The sequence below is a fragment of the Periplaneta americana genome, chromosome 6 (genome assembly GCF_040183065.1).
Source record: "Periplaneta americana isolate PAMFEO1 chromosome 6, P.americana_PAMFEO1_priV1, whole genome shotgun sequence".
In the NCBI taxonomy this organism is placed as follows: domain Eukaryota; kingdom Metazoa; phylum Arthropoda; class Insecta; order Blattodea; family Blattidae; genus Periplaneta; species Periplaneta americana.
This window is the reverse complement of record NC_091122.1, coordinates 140,790,146-140,815,480: the sequence shown is the minus strand read 5'-3', so window position 1 is coordinate 140,815,480 and position 25,335 is coordinate 140,790,146. Positions and strand designations below refer to the sequence as shown.

General features: G+C 34.2%; 1 protein-coding gene across 2 annotated transcripts in view; it reads left to right on the top strand.

The window, feature by feature from the left end:
• Window positions 1-25,335, top strand: part of LOC138701823 (DNA excision repair protein ERCC-6-like) — a 43,806-nt gene that overhangs the window by 675 nt on the left and 17,796 nt on the right. For both annotated transcript variants that reach the window (XM_069829101.1, XM_069829102.1), the window contains exons 2-14: window positions 5,014-5,266; window positions 6,547-6,734; window positions 8,539-8,731; window positions 8,924-9,057; window positions 9,319-9,576; window positions 10,908-11,020; window positions 11,823-11,975; window positions 14,912-15,071; window positions 16,653-16,805; window positions 16,893-17,020; window positions 18,214-18,371; window positions 21,261-21,458; window positions 25,211-25,327. In XM_069829101.1, the coding sequence (XP_069685202.1) occupies window positions 5,075-5,266; window positions 6,547-6,734; window positions 8,539-8,731; window positions 8,924-9,057; window positions 9,319-9,576; window positions 10,908-11,020; window positions 11,823-11,975; window positions 14,912-15,071; window positions 16,653-16,805; window positions 16,893-17,020; window positions 18,214-18,371; window positions 21,261-21,458; window positions 25,211-25,327 (2,145 nt within the window). In that variant the 5' untranslated portion in view covers window positions 5,014-5,074. The remainder of the gene's footprint in view (window positions 1-5,013; window positions 5,267-6,546; window positions 6,735-8,538; window positions 8,732-8,923; window positions 9,058-9,318; window positions 9,577-10,907; window positions 11,021-11,822; window positions 11,976-14,911; window positions 15,072-16,652; window positions 16,806-16,892; window positions 17,021-18,213; window positions 18,372-21,260; window positions 21,459-25,210; window positions 25,328-25,335) is intronic.

The following is a 25,335-nucleotide window of genomic DNA, read 5'->3' as shown; positions in this document are numbered from 1 at the left end:
ATCAGGGCTTTAAGCATTGCTTTGATGTTATTTATTTTTGAGTTTCTTTCTGGGCCCTGTTTCATAAAGCTGACAAGTCCTACCTACAATTATTACAATTCTACAAATATGTCAGAATATATATTGTAGCATTTGTTTTCTGACAATTCTTATCTGATTTGACAAATAATACAATTTCCCGATATGGGGATAGCTGAATACAATCAACTTACTTACGAAGAATTATTATCAAAACACCCGCCTCCTTCTCGACCATCTACTTTTCCTGATGCTCCTGTTATTACTGCTAATCATCCATCTTTTTCTGAATCTGATGTCCTACACGCCATTAAAAGTTTCCCTCAAGGATCTGCTTCTGGTATTGATGGTCTGCGACCTCAGCATCTAGTTGATTTAGTGTCCATTTCAGCTGGTGACTCTGGTAAAAAGCTCCTTTCATCCATAACTAATCTCTGCAATTTTTTGTCTCAAGGTAAATTAAATGATAATGTACGTACAAATTTCTTTGGTGCCTCTTTGCTTGCAGTTAATAAACCTGGCGGTGGCATACGCCCAATCGCAATAGGTAATACTTTCAGGCGCCTTGTTTCTAAAATTATTTGTCACGCTATTAAGATTGAAAGTGGTCATATTTTTCGACCTCATCAACTAGGATTTGGTTCTCCTAAAGGTTGTGAATCTGTTATACACTCTGTACGATCCTTCTTACATACTTATGATAACTCAGATAAAATTCTATTGAAGATAGATTTTAAGAACGCATTTAACAGCATTGAACGTGATATCATGTTAAACTCTTTTTTAGAAAAATTCCCGAGCTTTTACCCTTTTGTTTGGCAGTCTTATAGATATTCGTCCAATCTATTTTTTAATTCCAAAATTATTTTATCACAAACAGGCTGTCAGCAGGGAGACCCTTTAGGGCCTTTACTCTTCAGTCTTACAGTCCACTCCCTCATCCAAAAATTAACTAGTGACTTAAATCTCTTTTATTTGGATGATGGGACTTTAGCTGGAGATTCCCATGATGTTCTTTGTGATCTACAGAAAATCATTCATCTTGGGTCCGAACTTGGTCTTGAGATTAATCCTAATAAATGTGAAATTTATTTTTGTTCTGCTATTAACCCAAATATTTTATCTTCTTTCCAGAATATTGCCCCTGGCATTAAAACTGTCACAAAGTCAAATCTGTCCGTCCTGGGTTCTCCCATCTTTTTAGATTCTGTTGATGAAATAGCTACTCAAAAATTGGAGCTCCTGAAAAATCTGTTGGTCGTCTTGAACATTTTCACCCCCAAGTCTCTTATTTCATTGTCAAAAATTGCCTATTAATCCCTAAATTCACTTATTTTTTAAGAACTACGCCCTTATTTCTTTTTCCTACTTTTCTCCAGCAGGCAGATGATTTATTAAAGCAGTCTTTACAATCTATTTTAAATACTTCTTTTGACAACGACAGTTGGGTACAGGCTTCTCTCCCAATTAAATTAGGAGGCCTCGGTATTCGTACACTTACTGATATTTGTATACCAGCTTTTTTATCTTCAGTCTTTGGCGTTATTGACTTCATCAAATTTATTTTCCCTATTTACAGTGATGCTGTCGACATTTGCTATGTTCCTGAAGCTTTAAATAAGTGGTACGAAAAAACGAATAACTTTGCTCCTCCCCAGAATCCAGCCATTCAAAAAGCCTGGGATGAGATTATTGCAGGTCAAATACTTGATTCTCTTATATCCTCTTTCACATCTGACAAGGACATCGCTCGTATTAAAGCTCTCCAAGAGAAGGAATCTGGATCTTGGCTCCATGCTCTGCCTTCCTCCTATGTTGGTACCTTGATGGACGGTAAATGTTTCCAAATCGCTACTGCATTGCGTCTGGGCTGCAAAATTTGCCATGTACACCAATGTATATGCGGAGAGACTGTGGATTCCTTTGGACATCATGCCTTAAGCTGTGCCAGAAGTAAAGGTCGCATTCCTAGGCATTCTGCTATTAATAACATCATTAGTAGATCTTTAACCTCCTCTGACATTCCAACTCTTCTTGAACCATCTGGTATTAGCCGGTCGGATGGTAAACGACCTGACGGCTTGACATTAATTCCTTGGTCCAAAGGTAAATCACTCATCTGGGATTTTACATGTGTAGATACATTAGCCCTTTCCCATTTAAAATCTTCTGTCAATTGTGCCGGATCTGCTGCTGAATCCGCTTATCATGCTAAACGACGCAAATATGAACATTTAACATCAAATTACATCTTCGTCGCTTTTGCAGTTGAGACCTTTGGTCTGTGGTGTAGAGACGCTAAAGATCTACTCACCCAAATTGGTACACGCCTACTGTCCCGTACCGGCAATCCTAGATGTATCAATTTCCTTCGTCAACACATTGGAATAGCGGTTCAGCGAGGGAATGCTGCCTCCATCCTGGGATCATTTCCTAACTCTGTTTCGTTAGAAGAGATCTTTCTCATTTAATGTGTAGCGTACCTGCTTGAGCACGGGTAGAAAGTTCATTTGTGAATTGTCAACAGCGTTTCATTAAACATAACAATGACTAGAGCAATGACGGATAAAGTATGCTCGATAGCAAATTATTTCTTCTTATTTACTTCATACTTTTATAAAAATTATCTATATGAGAGGAGTTGATCGGATGATCTATAATGCACGCTATTACTGAATTTGTTAAAATTAGGTACCACTGTTAGAAGTTCAATTATGAACAGCGAAGAAATTACAATTAATTCTAAATTTGACTAAGAAAGCAACGACATTTCTGATGATGACTCTGTAGGATCGAAAACGTTAAAACTTATTAAATAATGTGTACAAATAACTTTTAGTTATTTTGTTTCAAAGATAAACATAGACGGACCTTGTTTAACCCTTTAATGACATTTCTGTCAACAAATGCAGCCTCATTTTCAAAGAAAGCATCCTTTTTTTTTTTTTTTTTCAAGATCCCATAGATAATTCATCAAATCTTGGCAAATTGGCTACTCTCCTGAAGAGCTGTAGAATGATTTCGTTAAGCTATATGCATCCAGAGTGGGAATTAAGATTTCTGATGAGAGGGGGATAGAATCCTAGATAGAGAATACTATACATAAAATTATTATTATCCTCATTCGATACGGCTCAACGCTTAGTTGCACTGAGTTGCTTGTCTAACATCTTGACTATAATAATAATAATATTAATAATAATAATAATAATAATAATAATAATAATAATTATTATTATTATTATTTATTATTATTATTATTATTATTATTATTATTATTATTATTATTATTATTATTATTATTATTATAATATTCATGAGCAGGCTTGAGATAAGATGTGTAATTCCTAAGTTATTGATTGTTGTCAGCTTGCCGGTGTTGATAATACATCAATATTGTTTTCTTTGCTTACTTTGTACTGTAACCTATAGTATAATACTTCATAAAGTAGGTACCATGTACTTAGGCTATATAAAAAAATTAAATTTTGTGAGGGGAGGATAGAAGTTATTCCTGGCAGGGATGTTAATATGAATTTATGAGAGGGGGATAACTTTCTAACAGGGGGGGGGGAGGAAATCACCCGCCCCCCGTTAATTCGCATCAGCAGTTAAGTGAAAGTGAATTCTGTTTCCAACATCCAATGTAAGAACACACAATAATTATTTTGGATAACGTGTTTTATTTCTTTTTGTTTTGTGCAGCAAATCTCCTATTTTGCTCATTATATTTTCAGTTGATATTTTACTAATACGAAATTTTTCCATGAATACAAACTCACTGAAAATGTAATTTAGATTTATCCTTTCTTTAAAAACCTTTGTCCTGCGTGGTTCTCCCTATACACTAACCTTTGTCCTGCGTGGTTTCACACGCATGACTTAAAGTATTTTCCCTAAAATCTACACCAATATTCAATAGCCTCAATTACAATATAGCCCAACTACTACACAATAAATTGTCAACTTCCTATGACATAAGGACATGAGGTGTCAGAATTTAATGACAAATGAATTGACACTTTTCTGTTTCATAAAATGAAATGTGTCAGAAAAGTCACGACAAATTGTAAAAGTTTGTCTGTCATGGTAAAACGTTTATGAAACACGAATCTGACAAATTGTCACTATTTTTCCTGACAGGAGGAATGTTTTATGACAATTTATAGAGTCGTCATTTGTTATTTGTCAGAATGATATAGGCCTATTTACAATTGTCACGTTTATGAAATAAGCCCCTCAGGTGTTCAGATGATTTTCATCAAAGAACATGCTCTCTCCACAGGTGCAGAAATTCCTGGGAAACAGTACACAAAACTCTGAAAACTATATTATTGATTGCCTTAAGTTGATCCTGATGTAAACATATGCACGTGTTGCTATTCGCTTATCACTGGCAGACTGATTCCTCAGAACGATTCTGTAGCAGTGCGCTTTGAAATATAGCCCCTAAATAGAAACAGTCTTTTAAGTGTATATTTAATTTTTGTTTAGCCTACATGTAAGTGATTTACGATGGGAAGTTGAATACGAATTGTTATTGGAAAACCTCGAAAGGATTGTAGATATAATTAATAATAAAATTAAGAATGTCTTGATTAGTACTAAATGTATCTTGGTTTTTAATATAAAATGTCATTAGAGAAAGGATTTATTCACAAGGTAAGGTGAAAATGCTTAAATTTTGTAAAATATTTTTACATGATGTCCTTTATGCACACCAGCCAGTGTGACAGATTTATAAATTTGTATTGTATAGTGAGAGTTTTTGAGTACAGATTCATGTAAGAATATATAAATCTGTTTGATGTAATATACAGGAGATGTGGTCAACTATTCTAGATTGGTGTCTTGTTTTGACAAGGAATATTAATGTCAGGAAGTTTGGAAAGGAGAGAAGTGGAGAAAGAGATGAAATTTTGAGTGTAATGTTTTTTGTCTGTTTAAATTATAAGAAAGAATGTTTGGATAACTTAATTTGAATTTATGTTTCAGATTAAAATGAGATAATCAAAGAGGAACATAGTTCTTGAACTGAAAAAACCCAAAATTTAAAATGGAGGAGCAAGATGGTATAAAATGGGAAGAAGGTAGTGAAAAAGCTATGCATTTAGAGTTGATAGAAAATATCACACAGAATACTAATGATCTGGAATCCATAGTGTCAGCCGGTAATACATCAATTGAAGCTGAAGAGAAAATGTATGAAGTTGAAGTTTCACATATAGAGGACTCGACTATATTTCGGGTAAATGAAAGTACTATAAAACTTAAGTAAATATCTACATGCAGTAAAGCAGAATGTGATATGGCTAAATTCTATTTTAATCACTTCCTTGAAACGTGTGGTAATTCTGTGCTTTAAGTAACAAGCATTGTAAAATTTTGTTTTACCTACTGTAGTGTTTATGTAGCAGTGCATTATATTTAATGTACTTTTTAGTTGTAGTTGTTTGTATTTATTTTTTTAATTTTCTGGATGCAAGAACACAAATTTTCACTCTATAATTGATTTTGTGTTTCTGTTGATTTATCTGTACTTCATGGGCAATGACACTGTCAAGTCTCATGCGTTTGAATAAATTAAATACAACATGTTAAAAAAATATGTTGTTGTTGTTGCTGTTTTCTAATGCCAGGCATTTGACAATAAAGTCATTTGACCTCTTGCACTCCAATATTTTTCAAAGATATTATCATGACTAGCCACTGAAGCACAGATTTGTTATTCCGCCAGCATTCCATTGTAAGATGTTTAGTTGATTCTGTACCATTAAAGTAGTCCCTGCCCAGAGATCCGATTGGGGGACTATTTTACCTCCAGATAATTTTACCTTAATGGTACTCATTTCATATTGGAGTTAAATGGCAAGTTGTAGCCGATTTAAGTGAACACCATATTTTAACGTTTTGGTGGCTACTTCATTCACACACAACCCCCAGAATGTCTGGAGGACCACACCTGCTGTTGGTCGACGGGTCCATTGGACCTAGCTGGGAGATCTTGTTGATCACCAGCTTTCCCTCCTTAAGCCACTGGAGGACGATTTTAGTGCCATAGCAGGTCAGCACTAGGAACAGAAAAGTAGAAAGGGGAGGAAGGAAAGGGAAATGAACCCCTAGGCCTCAAATGCTCTAATGCCGTTGGGGTCGAAGAAAGTAAGAGTTCAGTCAGAGGACTGGATAGGAAAGGGTAAAGAGGGAATTAGGTATTGGATAGAGGAAAATTACCAAATTCAGTCATTAACTCATCAAGCTGACCAGTGCTAATGGATGAGTAGCCCCACCCTTTAGTTCAGCTCGTAAAATTATGCTTACTAACAGCTGCACCACGGGAAGATAGGGATGGGACATTGGGTATTTGTCCAGGTTGGTTCCTTAAAGCCTTCAATGGGAAGGATTAATGGCTCTCCCCCCTGTATCCGACAGATACCCTTTTGCAGCCTAAAAAAATATGTTAATTTATTCTTTTGTATTTTATTGTATTATTGAATAATGAGTTAAGTCATTTATTTTTCCTACTTGTAGGTGAACAGAAGCCAAATTAAGGAAGAGCAGTTATCTGATCAAAATGCAGAACTACAGAGTCTTGGTTTGTCTGTCTACAATCAAGAGACTTTGGAAAGGGGTATAATTGAACAAGTTGATCAAGCTTTGGAACAGCTTGATCGTCAGCACTTGGAGCAAAAGATAAATAATGTTGCAGATGAAATCCTGTAAGTTACTGATACGTGAATTGTAATCATTGAAGAATTAAATAAATAATACAAAAATAAATTAAGTATTATTCTGCTCTACTGAGGCATACATCCATGTTTTTATGTTCGATTATTTCAAAGAAATCCCAATTGCTATGGAGCATAAAGTTTTCAACTGAGTTCTCTTGGTATGTATGTGTGTGCGTGCATGTGTTCAATACTCATTTCACTTGCGTGATTCGTTTTCCATATTGCAAATAGATGGCAGGACCATGACCAATTTTTCAAGTTGCACACCACTTTGGCAGGCCATGCTATGAACGATGTGTATCTGTGGAGAGTTATGTCTTGTACTAGAGTGAGTGTATGTGTGCTGTGTAAGTGTAGTGTAAAGAATGGGTGAGGATGATGATGAAGATTAAGGGAGAAGGGGAAACCCAGTGTCAGCACATAGCCTTCTGTTAAATAGTACCAAGGAGGCTGCCAGTCTTTATGTTCCCATCCAATGGACGAATCACTATCAACAGTGACATATTGTGTGTCATTCCATGTTAAATCAACAAATTAAAAAAATATTTTTGGACTTTGATGTCTCAGATTTTACTGATTTTTTATTTTTGAGTTGTATCTACGTAGGACATGAAAAATTAAAACTTCAGATTTATTTCATTTATTATTTTTTAAAAATGCAAAAAATGCGAAATTTTGAGTCAACTCGAAAATTCGAAATCCTGTAACCAGACATGCTACAGGCTTCTGCTATAACTCATTTTAAAGATGAAATGGGAATTAATATTCAGAAAAACAAAGAAGACAAAAAAGTGCGGCAAGCTTTATTGCTAGCAAGTAAATTAATTAAGTCACCATCTCACCACTGGAAAACAGCATTATACTTGATATAACATAGGGATTGTCTCTTTCCAGAGCATGTTGAACAACCACTCTGCTATAACAGTGAGTTGTCATTTGGTAAATTGTAGCTCATTGTTGCAGTTAATTGTGCGTTTATGTTATTTACACAAGTTACATGAAGTGATTATTCTCCCATGATATTTTAATTTAATTTAATTAATTACTTTGTCCTTAAATTTTCCCAACACTTAAAATAATAAGAATCAAAATCAGTGAACCTCATAGGCCACAAACTATAATTTACAGTGTAATCAGAAACTTTATGAATTATAGACTGAATGATTGACTGTGTAATGGCTTTATCCTGAACATCATATGCATAATCATTTTCAAAAAGATAAGGTCCCATAATCTTGTGAATGGTAATCTCGTGCTTCACTGAGAGCTTGCCTTGCAACGTGTATAAGAATTTCTAGCATTTTATTCTGATTTTCTAGATCTCAGAAACGTTTATTTTAACTGCTAACATTGCATAAAGCTGTGTTTCATTACTGAAATATTTTTAAGAGGAATTTACTAAACCATTCTTATGACACATTATTCACGATGATTTTTTAATAAATGTTTCACAAATGAATTTATTGCTTAAGGCTACACCTCATACAGCAGATGCAGCATTCAGTACAGTAACTCATTTTCAAATTTTCGGTCCAGTCATGAGTTTGAAGATTATCTGCGTATATGTGTGTGTTGTGTTGTGTTGTTTTTTTTAATCCCTCTCTGTGTGTTATGCAATTCAAAGTATGTAAAGGAGTGCAAGGAAGTCAGAAAGTGACGCTACTTTGATATTACACTTCTTTCTGGAAAACAAATATTATTTTAAGAAAGTTTTAACGAGATTAGCCTTAATCATCCTGTTAAAAATATGCATATTTATTATGTCATTTTGCACATAAATTTGTCTTTCTAGACTATGTAAACAACAGTTGAAAAAGGCGGAAATGCTGTTAAAGGCACTGAACATAACAGGCAGCACAAATCAGAAGCAGATAATAACATTGAAGAAAGAGATTGATACAAAGCATAAGAAATTAGCAGAATTGAACTCCCAAGCTGAAGTTCTGCAACAGCAGTACAGTTCCTTCAGAGGAGAAGAAGGCATAGTATGTTACTTTAATGACATTCTGTGTTTAATGCTATTACCTTGTCTGCTGTAGTGATCTTTTTCACAGTTAATTGTGTAGAACATGTTACTTAACAATGCTCAATTGCAAATCAAGAGTTACTGTATATCGTATTTGGAACAGCATACTATCTCCAATACGAATTTTAAAATTGTACAAATATATTTCCAGGATGTCCTGCACCCTGCAGTAACTTCATTGAAAATAAATCAACAGCAAGAGAGTGAAAGGGAACGTAAGATAAGACTGGGACAGATGACACCATTTGGAAATGTTCTTGGGAACAAGCTAACATCTACAAATAGGTATCTAAATAAACATACAATTTGAACATTTTGTAAAACGATGTCAGTGAACAGCTGTACATTAATTTCTTTATTTTTCTTGAAAATAAGTTAGTGTGCATTGATGTATTTGCATAAAACTGTTCGTGGTGTTTCATGTACATTAGTACATTTTATATATTTTTTTTCTTAACTAAGATATTCTATTGCACATTTGTTTATGGGATATTGTTTTGTATTACTTCGTCCATGTGTTATCTTTTTCATTTTTTTGTGTTGCAGTAATCCAGAGAAAAGTCTCACAGAATTTGAGAAGTACCTACAAAACCAAGCAGAACTTCAGAAAAAACAAAGGACTACTGTTAAGAAAAAGCTTTCTAAAAAAAATGTAGAATATGAAAATAAAGTATTCGAAGACGATGGTGGAAATAGAAAGGAAAAGGAAACAAAAAAACACTCTCCTTTCAAGAAAAGCATTTTAATGCCTAAAAAACGACATAAAAAGGAAAAACTTGGGACAGATTCTAGCTATGACTGGTGGTATGTGTTTCACATGTTTTCATGTTCTTTTTCAACGCAATAATCCATTATGTAATTTATGAACATTTACAAAATTAATATTATTTGCTGAAAAAAAAACCTTAAACAGTGGTGTTCATCCATAATGAAACAGTTGTAGTATAAATTACTATTACTGACCTTACATATTCATCAACATCTATGTTCGAGGTTGCGGGTTCGATCCTGGCCGAGGTCAGTGGCATTTAAGTGTGTTTAAATTCGACAGGCTCATGTGAGTAGATTTATTGGCATGTAAAAGAATTCCTGCGGAACAAAATTCCGGCACACTGGCGACGCTCAATATCCTCTGCAGTTGCGAGTGTCGTTAAATAAACCATAATTTAAATTTAAAATTCATCAACATACTCTCATAAAACTGCTTCATTATTTCACAATTTTCTATTATTTAAGGGTTTCTGTATGTTATCAAATTAAAAATATGGTATAACAAAAATATTAACATTAAAAAAGTACTGTCTACCAGAATGACACTGTGGGATCTTTCAACCTACCATTAGTGAGTAGGCCTACTGGAGGTCAGTTTGATCGTAAGACTATCTACCTCCTTCTTGAGCCAAGGTCACAGATATACAGGAAATCCTATAATTATTCATCATTATCACCTGAAGTGGATTACACATATCTTTATTGTTGATATGTAATTCCTAACTATGTTACTCTTGCTTGGTATTTAAGATTTTTATACTAGTTATAAGTGGAATCTCATGAAAATGTTTTTTTTTTTTTTTTAAAGGAAAATTCGTTTTAAAAGTTCAATATTTCGATGTTATTGCCAATTAGGCATTGTTATTTTAAAATTATTATTATTTATTCAAGCAAATTTTATGAGATGAAAGACAATAGTAAGATACATGAAGTCCACCACTGTGGAGTAACGGTTAGCATGTTTGACCATGAAACTAGCAGGCTCAGATTGGAACAAGTCATCTGGTTGAGGTTTTATCCATTACCTACTAATAAAATAGCCTGAAATTATGTTTATATACAATTTACAAAGTTATAATTTATATTCGTTGTTTTTGTTACTAGAAATGAGTGGATATTTCCATTTTTACTTTCTAGTCACTCACTGCCACTGCAATGAATGATTTTTGTAAACTTTTATCCATTTGCTCCTTGAAATGCTCGTATTTAATACTAAATGATTATATTTATTACAACGATTTCTTAAGAAGTGTCAGATAATATTTTGTATTGTTTTATCGTACTCAGAATGCTACTCATATGTTGTTTGACATTTTGTCACTATCGATAGAATATTAGTAATCCTTAATGATATTTTTTAATAGTGATAAGAAAAAGAAGCCAGGAAAACTTATGTCAGAAACGACAGCTCTTGATGACAGTGAGGGAAGTGAATATTTGCCATCAGAAAGTGAACTAGAAGAATTGGAGAAAAAAGGTAAAACAAATAATTCAGAAACAAACTAAGTTATTGATAAATAAAGGCAATTTTTAAGTGCAAGTTAGTATTCTTACCATTGCATAATATCTTCGTTCTTCAACAGAATCTTTGTAATATTTTATTAAAACTTAAATACAGTGTTGTACAAGTAACTTTACACATAGGAAAAGTAGCTCTAATTTGAAATGACAAAAATAGTTATTTTTTATATAAAAAGCGTAATAATTACATTTTCTTATGTTACAGAGTGAAAATTACTAGTCTGTTTCATAGAAAACGTTCATTTCGGAATAAGTTGTTTTTCTCATTTCTGAAGTGACTTTCGTTAAAATTCCAAGAAACTTTTTTTTTTTTTTTCCGTATTCAGAAAATTTTCTTTCAATGTTTTGTCGTGAATATTGTCAACAAAATGTTGATGTGTGCAATTTAGAGGATGAGAGATTCTTGACATGGTCATAAGTCATGGTAGTTAAATTAATAATTGATTTTTATGAAAATGTTGCATAATCCTTCTGTATTTTAACTTGAGCCCCTCTTTTCCACATATTTTCTCATCTCTGCAAATACAGGGGGACTATCATGTTACTGAATCTCCACCTGAAGCAGCACAATATAACACATGCACAGATTACAGAAAGTGTTGATTTCTTAAGCAGAATTTGAACACAATGTCATACAACTACAAGATGATACTTTAATGCCATGCAAATCATAACTGGTTATTAGAGTTTTTTATTAAACACATTTTATTTTGCCTGGTGGAGGTATAATAGCTGTAAAATAACTTTTTTATTCACAGAGAGAAGTGAAGCCATGCAAGTATCAATTAAGAAAAAGAAAATCAGTGTGAAACGTAAACAGCAGAAACTTTATAAGGACCCAGAAGAATGGGGCACAGATGACAGTGACTGGGATTACTCTGATGAGACAAGAGTCAAGAGACGCAAGAGCAGTAAGAATACTCCTAAAGTAATATTATTCGGAATAATAGATCATGACATTGATAATTATGATAGTAATAGTATAGTAATAATTTTCACCATCATTTTCCTTATTTTGTTTATTGAAGGACTGGACTTCACCTTCTTGTCCTCTGCCAAGAATTTGAAAGAACAGACTTCATAGTCGTTTGTTTATCATAGTAAAAGGACACTCCTTACAACATGGAATAAATATGTGACAAGGAACAACCCTCAGTCTAATAAAAATACTCATTGCTCTTGTCAGAAATGGGTCATTCCACGGTTGCGTGTGTGACATTCTGACAGCAGATTCATTCACAAAAGACACTATAGATTAAATGTTTTAAGAGCTAACATGTTTATTTTCATATATTATATGAACCATCAATTACTTAATTCAATTATGAAATTTTGAGTTTGTTAAGAAGAATACACTTAACAAAAATAAAATGTCAATTTTTGTTGCGTTTGTGACGAAGTGACACATCTCCTTCTCATACAAATGAAGAATGTATTACAATCCTATTTTCTTGGATTATGAATATGATTATAACTTGTTGGCGATATAAATAAAATGTATATTTTTAAGATGATATAATAGAAGTTGCTGAGGAACATTGACATCCCGTGTAAATTCTAATTTGAAAATGTTGCGTGTGTGACACTTGAAGACATGTTAAGATTACATATTTTTATCAGCAGCAATGTGATATAGATATTTTTATTTACAAAACAAATACCACTGCTATTGAAATTAATTAAAAAAATAAACACATAGCCTACAAATTTCAAACATTGTTACAAACATTCATGTAAAAGCAAGCACAGACAGAAGCATAGTCAATTTAGTCCTATGTACTTGAAAAACTCACCTGATTTGCTCCAACGTTTCAGAATAGATTGCAGAACATCTATACAGCAAGTTTCTCATGCAAAGACAGGCAAAGATGATCAGAGCAGGCAACATATGAGGTGTATTTTCCCTATTGTCAGCAATACTATTAATGCTGAAGTCATAATTTAATATTTTCATGGAATTAACTGTTTATCTGGTATAAAGGTTCATCTACTCTAGAAATATGATTATTACAATTACTTTGAAATATTTTATTTATTTATTTATTTATTATTATTTTTTTTTTTTTGCATACAGGATACTTTGATGGGGAATGACCCAAATCGAACTTAGCCTGGTGCTAGCTTCACATTGATGACTAAGAAGTGATACCTCGTATCCATAAATTTGCAAATGAATGAAAAAATTGGTTTAAAAATTAATTTTCCTCAAAATAAAGAAATTTTTTTATATATATGTTTCTGATTGTCAAGATCTTCTACTGGAGGACGAAATATTAACTGTTCAATTTTATGAACGTTAATAATAAAGTAGTTAATCTAAATAGTAACATAGTTAAACTAATGACCATTTCTGAAGATACGAGGTATCACTTCTTAGCCATCGACATGCTACAGCGACAGAGGAACATCAGTAGAATGTAATTTAATTAATGCTTAAAATTTAATTATGTTTAATTCACTTATACCAGAAATGATTCTATACCATGAGTGTCTATAGCTTTCTTTCTAAAAGGGGATTTCACTTTGTCATAAGCCTGCTCTTGCATCCCTCTAGCATCAAGGTGGAGAGAAGAGAAGCAAGATCATAGAGAAAGAAGCTGAAGCTTCAGGGCTATGAGACTGTGAAAGAAAACAGGAATCTCATTGATAGGACGTGGATTTATTGAATTAATTTCGTTATTTTTCACTGGTTGACGTAGTAGGGAAAATGGGAGGGTCACATTGGAATTAAAATGTTTATAGAAAGTTTACCTTAGGGGTTCAGTGTGAAAGTGGACAGGATAACTCGAGAGATGAGATGAAAGGTTAAAGAGTTCTAATCTCAACTCTCAAGCCAAGGCTTCATCTGTGATAGACTGATCATCACAGGAAGAGTGGGTTACTCCTTTTGATTTTCTTCTGAGTCAGCTTCACCTGCTATCGATAGACTGACCATGAAAAGAGTGGAATACTTCTACTATTAACTCCCAAGATGAGCGTCGCCTGTGTTGGAGGAAGGATATGAGAAGCTAAGGACTACAAACAAATTCCGAATAAATATTGTCGAGGGAGGTAGATAGTGTGGGGCAGGGCCAGAGAGCTTGTTCAGGCCTTCTGCTTCAGTTAGTGACTGTCTATCTCGAGTCAAAACCATGAAGGAGATGAAGTTATATGAATTGGCCAGATGGATAGGTGGAGTGGAGGTCAAGTGACAAGAGAGAGAGAGAAAATATGTCTATCAAGGAATATGGGGGGGGGGGTAGTGAGTTGCAGTCCTTTGCAACCAGCAGTCTGTTTTTGTTGCAAGAGGGCTTGTCTTGTCAAGCAGTGCAATACCAAGTGCTCCAAATTAGCACCAATGTTTAAGTTACAACACATTGAACAGCTCATAGTTGTAAGTTCTGAATTGAATCTTCACCATGTCCTTTACAATGCAAAATCCGATCATCTGGATTTTAACACATTTTGCGTCACTCTGTTTATACTTACTAATCTCGATAAAATGACAGTTATTCATTAAAGAGCCCCTCACAATTTAATTTATACCTTTGCTGATACGTGATTGCAATTGGCAACTAATTTGTGACTTTTTTATATTGATAGTGTGTCTGTAGGCAACATTTTTCTTGATAAGATATGATGTGATATGATCTGTGAAGAGTGCAGGGAGGAAAAGGAGAAATATCTACTTTCAGGCAAAATTATGATTTTCATTCAATAAAATACTACATATGTAGTGTTTTCATTCTATACATATGCCTTAACCTTAGAGAATGCTTTCAAAAATAATTTAACTTCAGTGTTTCATGCCACACACATTTGGGTCTTGCTATTTTAAGATGAATGACTCGTTTTATTTCCTTTAAAGCAAAGAAAGAGATTGATGATGGCAATATTGAAGACTTCTATGAGAGATTAAACCTTTGGGAGATGGAGAAAGCAAAACATACAGACTCAACATCAGTAGGTGATCACGAAATGGAGGGAGGATACAAGCTGCCCAAGACTTTGTGGTCTAAATTGTATAAGTAAGTGGTACACATTATCTAGTTGCTTTTAAAATTTCATGCTGCATTACAGGGTGTAAATTTTGAAATGAAATTGAATTACGAGGGTTGATCCCTATGCTATAGCCTTGACTTATTTCTAGTAGAACTAAAGGTACGGTCACACATCGCTAATTTTGCAGCGCTGCAGTACAAAAAACTGCGCAACTCTTGTACTGCAACGTGTGAACAACGGTGCAACCCGAAAAGTAGCGGCTGCCGAACCTGCTGTCCGCAATTTTTCCATGCTGCGCACAGCTTAAAAGTAGCGATGTGTGAACAGGGTTCTCAGGGTTGCAGCCGCAACATTTTTGATATCGTTTTTGTTGAAACTTCTGCTGCGGTTGCAACCAGTGTTCCACCCAAATGTGCCAATGATACTTTTATTGTTTGGATATATTTTAATGTTAAATGTGATGAAAATAAATTATTTGTAACAGTTATTAAATACTCAACACAGTCTGAGCATAATTGCTGACGACATAATTAATTTTTTTAATTTTCCATGGCGTAGTTCCAAACAGGAGGGTTGCCAACATTGATTACGTGAATATGCTGTTGGTTATCATTTAAGTATATAGGCGTTTTTAAAAGCTTTATAGTAAAAATAATGTCAATTTCTGAATACCAGATACGACAGAAAAGCAAATAATAGATAAGGAAGCTTTCGCATGAGTTTCTTAATAATGCGAACATAACCACAAAATGTATATTGAGGAGTCAACACGGAGATGGAAACCTGCAGCATGACTGCGGCTGCAAAAGTAGCGCCTTATGTGTGAACAGACTTGCAACCTCCAGTTGCAACTTTTGCAGCACTCGGGTTGCGCAGCATGAAAAGTAGCGTGCAGCGCGCTACTTTTGGCTTACGTGTGAACACGACACGCAACTTTTGCAGCTGCAGTACAAAAGTTGCTCAGCAAAAGTAGCGATGTGTGACCGTACCTTAACATTTCTATTTTGTGGCATACAAATGATTGAAATGTGTTACGGGTACATGCTAAGTTGCAAGTCTGTAGATGTCTGCGTTGACTCTTAGCAGGTGTTCGAGTGGCTGGAAATGCATTAGTACTGAAATTAGCCTGTCGAGCAAAGAGCTATAATTAAATACATACAAAAGAAGAAAATGTCTTCATCTCAAATTCACCAAGATATGACAGGTACCTTGGGAAAATCTACTGTATCTTATGGTGTAGTAAAAAGGTGGTGTCGAATGCTTAAATGTTTGAGGACATCATGTGAAGATGAACATGGTGACAGCCCTGTGAGAAATGTCACAACACCAGAAAACATTAATACATTGCATGATTTAGTGCTGCAAGATCGATGAGGATAGTAGAGGTCAAATGACTTTATTGTCAGATGCCTGGCATTAGAAAACAACAACATTTCAGTTAATAAGAGTTTATCTTCAGTAATTTATCTGCTATTTTATGTGAATTTTATTGTATTCGCGACCTTCATGTACATTTGCCAATGTGATAAATAGCCATTGAACTATAATTGAGAAACAATTTCCCTGTCAATTTGAGTTGTACAAAGTCTTCTGCTTATTATTTTCAGTTATCAGAAAGTTGCAGTGCAGTGGCTTTGGGAATTAAACCAACAGAGATGTGGAGGTATTCTGGGAGATGAAATGGGACTGGGGAAAACAGTGCAAGTAATTGCATTTCTTGCTGGACTCAGCTATAGTAAACTACACTCCCGCCATGGCAAGTTAGTAGCTGGTGTACATTCTCGTTATAAATAAAATAGGAGAGTATCTTGTACACTTTAAACACATTGTTTTATTATCTTGTGCAGTTTTCGTGGTTTGGGTCCAAGTCTTATTGTGTGTCCCACAACTGTGATGCACCAATGGGTACGTGAATTTCATGTGTGGTGGCCACAATTCCGAGTTGCTGTCCTTCATGAATCTGGATCATTTAATGGTGAGTTCATTCTTGGATTATATTGATTAACCTCAACCTTTTTAAATAGGACTTATTCTTTCCAGTTTAATCTTGCTACATGAATGTGATATTATACAGCATATGATACTATGTTTATTATTACTTTTAGTCTTATATTCATTATTGTTGCACATTAATTCATAACATACCGAAACAAATTAATCTACGTTGTCTGTATTTATTCATAATTCTGGATCCAATAGTAAGGCCCATAAAGATATGTTGTGTACAAAGTTCGACACTCTTCTGGTATGTTTGTGACATTGCTTGTTTTGAAATTCGACATAGGTACATCAGAAGTGATCAGAGAAGTGTTTGGATTGCCAGTAGCTAAATGTCTCCAAGTTTTAGCCAGTTGGACTGTAATTGAAGCTTTATAATAGTTTGTATGGTTTCTTCTTAATTGAGTCCAGTTGTATTAAAATTCAAGACCTGGTATGAAGAAGTTTGTGAAAGAACTACGAAAGCCTGCAGTATTATTAACAAATAGCTTAGCTATCAAAGACTTTTATAAATTTAATTCTGTTCTACTTTTTAGATTCTTTGCAGATTCATTCTTTAGGTTTCGATAGCACTAAGCTTTATTTTTATGTATCATGTTATGGAGTGTAATAAATTGTCTCTTTCCTTATATCCATACAAGAAAGTCATATAAAACTTGATTTTTGTGTGAACAGAGAGTTGAAGAAGCAAAATATATTAATAATAATTTTTAACATATGTTAACATTATTAACTGATTTGGTATGGACTTACAATAACATGGGGACAGACACCGGAGCCTGTACCTACTTTGAATCAAATGCACTGCTAGTTTTTGTCCACTTATATTTTATTTCCAGAGTACCCAATCACGTAGTAAGTGTACCAGTGGGGAGGTGTCTAATGAGTAAATAATAATCCTTCACGAATAATAATAATAATAATAATAATAATAATAATAATAATAATAATTATTATTATTATTATTATTATTATTATTACTATTATTATTATTATTATTATTATTATTATTATTATTATTATTATTATTGTTATTGTCTTATAGAAATTATTTTATTATCTGCACCTATAATTTGGGTAAATATCTGTTTATTATGCTAAAAGAGTGTAATTTTGAATGTTTATTTCTTCATTTGCATGCATGAGACTATTTTGTGCAATGTGTTACAGGGAAGAGGGCGTCACTAATAAGCCAGATGAACTCTGTTGGCTGTGTCTTAGTGACATCTTATGTGGGAGTAGTACAACATCAGGAAGCTCTACTTAGTAAGAACTGGCATTATGTTATTCTTGATGAAGGTCACAAGATTCGTAATCCAGATGCTCAGGTACAGTGTGTTAACGAAAAGTTTCACTATTACTAATAATATTACCACTACTGCTGATATTATTATGTAACTATTGTAAGCAAATCCCGTTTTATTTCGGTCACAAATAAATTGTGGAAATTCATAGTGCCCTCAATATTTGTGATGTTTCTAGAATTAGTTATTGGTTATGTTATATTATGCGTTGACAGTGGTTTGTTTTAACTTTGGTTTCCAGAGTACTCTTAGCTATTGATGTGACAATTGCTTTTAAGCTATAGTCTTTCGGTTCGTTTTCTAGGTTATCAAAATTCGTTGTTTTAAGCCCCTTTTGTAATCACGTTTCTGTCTTCCAGTTCAACTGCATTAAAAATACATGTGCGTTTTTTTTTAATATCTCCATCCAGTTTATTTACTGTTATCCTTCGTTTCTTATTTGCAGGTCTGTACGTAGTCTCCATGTTGTTCATCTGTTTGTGATTCACATTCATACTAGTAGCTTATTTTTCTGTGAAAATTCTTCATAATGTGCATGCGGCTGCATCGACGTTGCTCTGAGAATTTACTCTGCTTTCATTTGTTATCTTGTGCAGCTGTATAAACATATATCTACTTCAGACTAAACAAATTCCTAGTGATGATGATAAGGTAAGGAGTTGCAGTGGAGGGTCATAATGAGTCTGTCACATTTCAATAGCCTATAGCACAGCAAACAGAGGAAGAAAGTGGAATTGAATCTTAAGCAGGGTTCGTGAAAATCATAACACAGTACCCGATATTTTTTTTTTTTTTAGTCTGATTTACCGAATATGAGACAAAAAACTCACAGTAATAAAATCAGTCGCTCAAATATATAAAAGAAATGCACAAAACGAAAGTTTAAACAAGATTCCTTTTAACATAAATGAAGGGTACACGGGAAAAATGATCAAGGTCCATCAAAAATCGAAATTGAGTTAATAATGCCATCTTATAGTGGAAAGGAAGTACTATCATGTGGTCTAGCTAGTAATAAGAAATAATCGTTCTTGACATTCCACTACGTCAATTTCTATTAAATACACACATAACAATGTATTAAGTGCTTAAACTTTAAAATTCGTTTTTCTCGAAACTTTCTAAAATGGACCTTGATCGTTATTCCCGTGTACCCTTCAAATATTATTGTTAGTATATCATGTTATGCATTATTTTTTAACATATTTCAGGGAAATTTATAGTATGATGTAGTCTGTTGTAATGTTGTGTAACATAATGCTTTTCATATTTTAAGAAGTAGCATAGGAAGATATAAACTACAGTGAAACTGATTCTTTGTATGGTTATTCTGTATTGTTATGTAGGTGAATTACAAAATTTAAAAATTATAATTTAGACCGAAATTTTAAATTTATTATCATGTTTAATATCTAAATCTACGTATTAATAATAATAATAATAATAATAATAATAATAATAATAATAATAATAATAATAACAGTAACTTAAATTGCTATATGTTTCAATGGGTGTACTACAAATTACATGAAGCTTCATTTTAAAGTTCCGTTTTAGTAAATATTGTGTATTAAATTATTAATGTATTCAAAGATTATTATTCTGTACCCGTGAACAAACCCTGTATTGCAGTCAAATTTTATAAGAGACCTATGCTGTTTCTGCTATTTAGCTTTAGCAGCTTCATTATTATGTTGACAGTTGAAGGAAATTTGACCCACAGATGAGTCTTCTTTATTATTTCATCCATTCTTTTGTAAATTCTACGAGATAGAGTGGCTTCTATATGTCCTCCTTGAGGGTTGGGACATGGGCTGGGGACTGTCTTCGCATGTAGGTTGCTTGTATAGACTCATTGCACTACCTGAAATGAAATGGTGTGATGTGCATGCCTTAAGGGCCCCTGCAGGCTGCCCTCAAACTCCCCTTCAGAGTACAAAATCTCTTTGCTACCTTTCCGCATAGGGATCGCCACAGTTCCTCAACTGAAGTCCCCCAGGTCCTACAAACACTAAGGGCCATATCATAGACATTTTAGCACGAGCTTCCGGTGGATGATCAGCATTTTTCGTATTCATAAACCAATGTTAGAGATAGGATATGATTTGAATTCTGTACTAGTAACCAGTGGATAGATTTTAACTTCTTTCTTATGCTTTCAAAACATATGCTTTTCTTTAAAGCTTTTTAACTTACTTTAATTATTTAAGTTGTCTCAAAATTTTATTATTATTGAATGAATAATATAATATAAGAAATATAGAACTGTTAAGATTTGTCCGGGGCTAGCTTAGTTCGCTCATAGCACGTGCTGCGAAATGTCTATGAATAGCACCCTAAGAGCTCTAGGGGAGAGCACACGGTACATCAGCACAACCATTTACAATGGGGTCCAGTTCGGTAGCAGTCTGCAGCCAACTTACATCAGAACAAGTCCGAAATATGGGAAAGAAATGGAGATGATAATGATGATGATGATGAAAGAGGGGAAGTGTGATTATGATGGTGAAGTGAGTGTGAGTTTCAATGCTGATAGTTACCCAGCAATTCAGCTTCAATAGATTTAGGGAAAACCTCGGGAGAAACCTCAACCAGGATTTGAACCCGAGCCATCTCATTTCACGGCTAAACATGCTAATCGTGACAGAGTGGCTTGAGTCACACCGATATCTTCTGCCACTTTGGTCTGGAAATCAGGATCACTGACGTAACATAAGAAAATTTGCATATTTTCTTCACTAGATAAAGCTCCAGCTCTAGTTGCTCCCCTAGAAAGTGTTGCTCGACCCAAGTGACATTTTCCTTCTGAAATATGTAAAGGTCACTATAATCAAACAGATAGTAACTGAATTCTGTTTTAGAATTTTCTGTTATATTGATTGTGTTTTAATGTTTCTTTGTGTGTTTCTATAGGTGACATTAGCAGTGAAACAATTCCGGACACCTTATCGTCTCATACTTTCTGGATCACCAATGCAGAACAATTTAAAAGAACTTTGGTCACTGTTTGACTTCATTTTCCCTGGAAAACTGGGAACTTTGCCGGTATTTTTGGCGCAAATGGCTGTTCCAATAACACAAGGTGGATACGCTAATGCCTCAGAAGTTCAGGTATTTTTTTCTTTCACCGTTTTATCAGCATATACTAATTATACTGATTAATCACGAATATATAAGGATCTTGCATGAATGAATCGAAGGTTTTCAATTAATATACTTTATTTCTAAATTTCTGTTTCACACAACATTGTACTCTTGTTTATTAATGCAGCGTAAGTTTCACAGTTAAGTTCCATTCATTTGAATTCCAGTTTCATATGCCAGATGATTCGTGGATGAGCAGAATTCCAAACTTCACAACCATAGAGTGTCATTGTTCTTATAATTGATGCATAAAGCCTTGCTTTGAGGGAAATTTTAAGATATGGAGATCTATTCAGTGCATATAAGTGAATAAATCTGACCAGGGCTTTGTTTCTTGCATATTCTATCTGTTCATTATAGTGTAGGCGTTTGTCAAGAATCACTCCTAGATATTTAACATCATTTTTGTAGCCAGTGTTTTCTGAGAAGAGATGAAAGCAATCTAGTTTTCTCAGTTTCCTACGATGAATGTGATAGCCTGTATTTTTTCAATGTTTACATTACTCTCCAATTTGTGAGCCACATTTCAAGAGCATTGAGTTGTGTTTGTAACTTGATGTGAGTATTGTTGATACTGAAGTCACTTGTGTAATACACACTATCGTCTGCATATAGTTCCAATTTACAATTTACAGAGCACGGCACATTGTAAACATAGACAGAATAAAGATGTGGTGCAATTATGGACCCTTGAGGGACTCTTGAGTGAATTCTCTGAACTGCAGAAAGTCTATTTTCTATTTTAACTTGGAAGGTTCGATTCGAGAAAAAGCTGTGAATTTTATATATAAGACCATTGTCTGTGGCAAGTACTTGTGGCTTATGGAGAAGACCATAGTGCCAGACTGTATTAAAAACTTGAGCGTTGTCGAGAAAAACTGCCATTGTATGCTGATCTATGTGAAAATTATCTATGATGTGAGCAGTGACCCATTTTAGCTATTGAGCTGTGAAGTGTTGATTCTTGAAACTGAACTGCTGATGATGAGTTCTTGATTGTGTCTGAAGAAGAGGAAGTAGGCATCTTACAATGATTTTTTCTAAAATTTTTCCAGGAATATTCAACAGACTAATAGACTGTCTGTTATTAGAAATTGTTGGATTTTTCTTCGGTTTAGGAAATGTAACAATATGAAAATGTTTCCAGAATCTGGGTAATTACTTATGTTGCAAGTGGCTGCAAAAGGGTATTTCTCGAATACAGGGGGGAGAGCCATAAATCCTTCCCATTGAAGGCTTTAAGGAACCAACCTGGACAAATACCCAATGTCCCATCCCTACCTTCCCGTGGTGCAGCTGTTAGTAAGCATAATTTACAAGCTGAACTAAAGGGAGGGGCTACTCATGAATTAGTACTGGTCAGCTTGATGAGTTAATGACCAAATTTGGTATAATTTTCCTCTATTCAATACCTAATTCTCTCTTTATCCTTTCCTATCCAGCCCTCTGACTGAACTCTTACTTTCTTCGACCCCGACAGTATTAGAGCATTTGAGGCCTACTTTTCTGTTCCTAGTGCTGACCTGCTATGGCACTAAAATCGTCTTCCAGTGGTTTAAGGAGGGAAAGCTGGTGATCAACAAGATCTCCCAACTAAGTCCAGAGGACCCATTGACCAACAGCAGGTGTGGTCCTCCAGACATTCTGGGAGTTGTGTGTGTGGATGAAGTAACCACCAAAATGTTAAAATATGGTGTTCACTTAAATCGGCTGCAACTTGCCATTTAACCACTCCAATATGAAATGAGTACCATTAAGGTAAAATTATCCGGAGGTAAAATAGTCCCCCAATCAGATCTCCAGGCGGGGACTACTTTAATGGTACAGAATCAACTACACATGCTGGTGGTATAACATCAGCTAAGAAGACTGAACTAGCCAATATACTTTCAGATAATAATGTCATTATATCAATCCCCTAACTGCCCATTGTGCAACTCTAACCAAGAAATGGATTCGGAACACTTCAAAATCTGTGCTTCAGTGACTGATCATGACAATATCTTTGAAAAATATTGGAGTGCAAGAGGTCAAATGACTTTATTGTCGAATGCCTGGCATTAGAAAACAACAACAACAACTTATGTTGCAAGCATGCATTATAAATTTTTGTGAGATGTGTAAGGGCCTATTGGGGAAGGAGAGTTAGAATTACAGTTGTGACTATATCTGGTCCAGGTGATTTCTTTTGTTTGCTTTCGGAGATTGTGGTTTTTACTTCTGTGGGTGAAGTTTGAGCAATATCATATTTAATGGGAAGAATTAAAATTTTGTATTAGGGATTCTATATCATGAATTAATTGTATATTTATTGGAGTGTTGTTTGGCCAGAATCTCTGTTTTAATGAAGTTGGAATGACATTCGCTTTGTAATTTGTTTTGTAATATCTCACTCTAAGTGTCAACTATTGCTGTATTTGAACTTTTTTTTTTTTTTTGCTGTGCCTCGTAGTTTCTTACTTAAGAACCAAAGCTGTTCTGTTTTTTTCTTATTTCCTAAACTGCGGATTCAAACTCTTGTATATTGTAAGGTTTTATTTTTCTTTGAAGAACTTCATTAAGAGAGAGAGAGAGAGTGCATGCATGCGCGCGTGCCTTAATATGATTTAATTTACGTTATTTAGCAGTGAAATAATATTTGTTTTAAACTAAGCTTCCATAAACATGACTTCTTTTTTTTAAATCTGTGTCTTTAAACTTTTATGGCGAAGTAGGAGGGTTCTTATCACCATAATGAAAAGGTCTTCACTGCAACACATTGTCTTGTGTTTTAGATCTAATTCAGAGTTTCCAGGTTCGAGTCACTTGCATGTATGGATTTTTTTTTTGCAAAGATAGGTTATGTAATGCATGTTCTAAAATTAAAGTCGTACATTTGAGGCACTGACTTAGCTAAGAAAGAAAGCATTATTTTTCAATAAAAGCATAACTATGGCACAAAATAAAACCCATCCATCACCTTCTATAATTGGAATAAAATAATTTAAAACAACCTTTTAAAAAGCCACATTTTTAGTAGGAAGGCCATCTTACATGTCATTAAATGACTTTCCTCAAACCTTGTTGGATTTAATTTGAAATTGAATTTGACGTTTTTGCCAGGGCATTGCAGACATTCTGAATTAGTTCCCATAATTCATTGACTGTCATAGGAGGTGTATATGCCCATTTCTTTGAAGGCATTGACGAGATCATATTTTAAGATATAGGCCTATACAAACATTTCAGGAGATGGTCTAGTCTTTCAAAAGACTTTACCAGAGTAGTTTACTTTAGAGTTTTTCTTAAAAAATTGTTGTGTGTTCATGGTTTGCCACACAACAAAAAATTGTATAAACTTAGAAATCATAAATCAGAGAGAATGGAAAATTATACAAATAAACTTTTTCGATCAAGATTGAATCCCAATCTCCTGCATATGAGACCAGAGTTTTAACTACCATACCACAGACGGCGTTATGAAGTTCATCCAAGTAATGAACATTCAATTCACCCTTGATTATCAATTAATAGGCCATGTACCTGTTTTCCTTTGAAAGGACAACAAACGAACCATGCATTAAAACTTCAATTTTGGCCCGAATAAGAGTACAGCAATTTTTTCTTGGGATAACTTTGCTTCGAACAAAGGCATGTTCACTTCAAAATAAAATCAAAGCATTAAAAATATCAAAGTTCATGTTTTCATTCCTACCCTCGTGTCTCATCTGTTAATGTAGGTGGCAACAGCATACAGGTGTGCTACAGTTCTACGAGATACAATTGCACCTTACTTACTGCGTCGCATGAAAACTGATGTCAAATCACATATTCAACTCCCAGCTAAAAGTGAACAGGTAAGAAA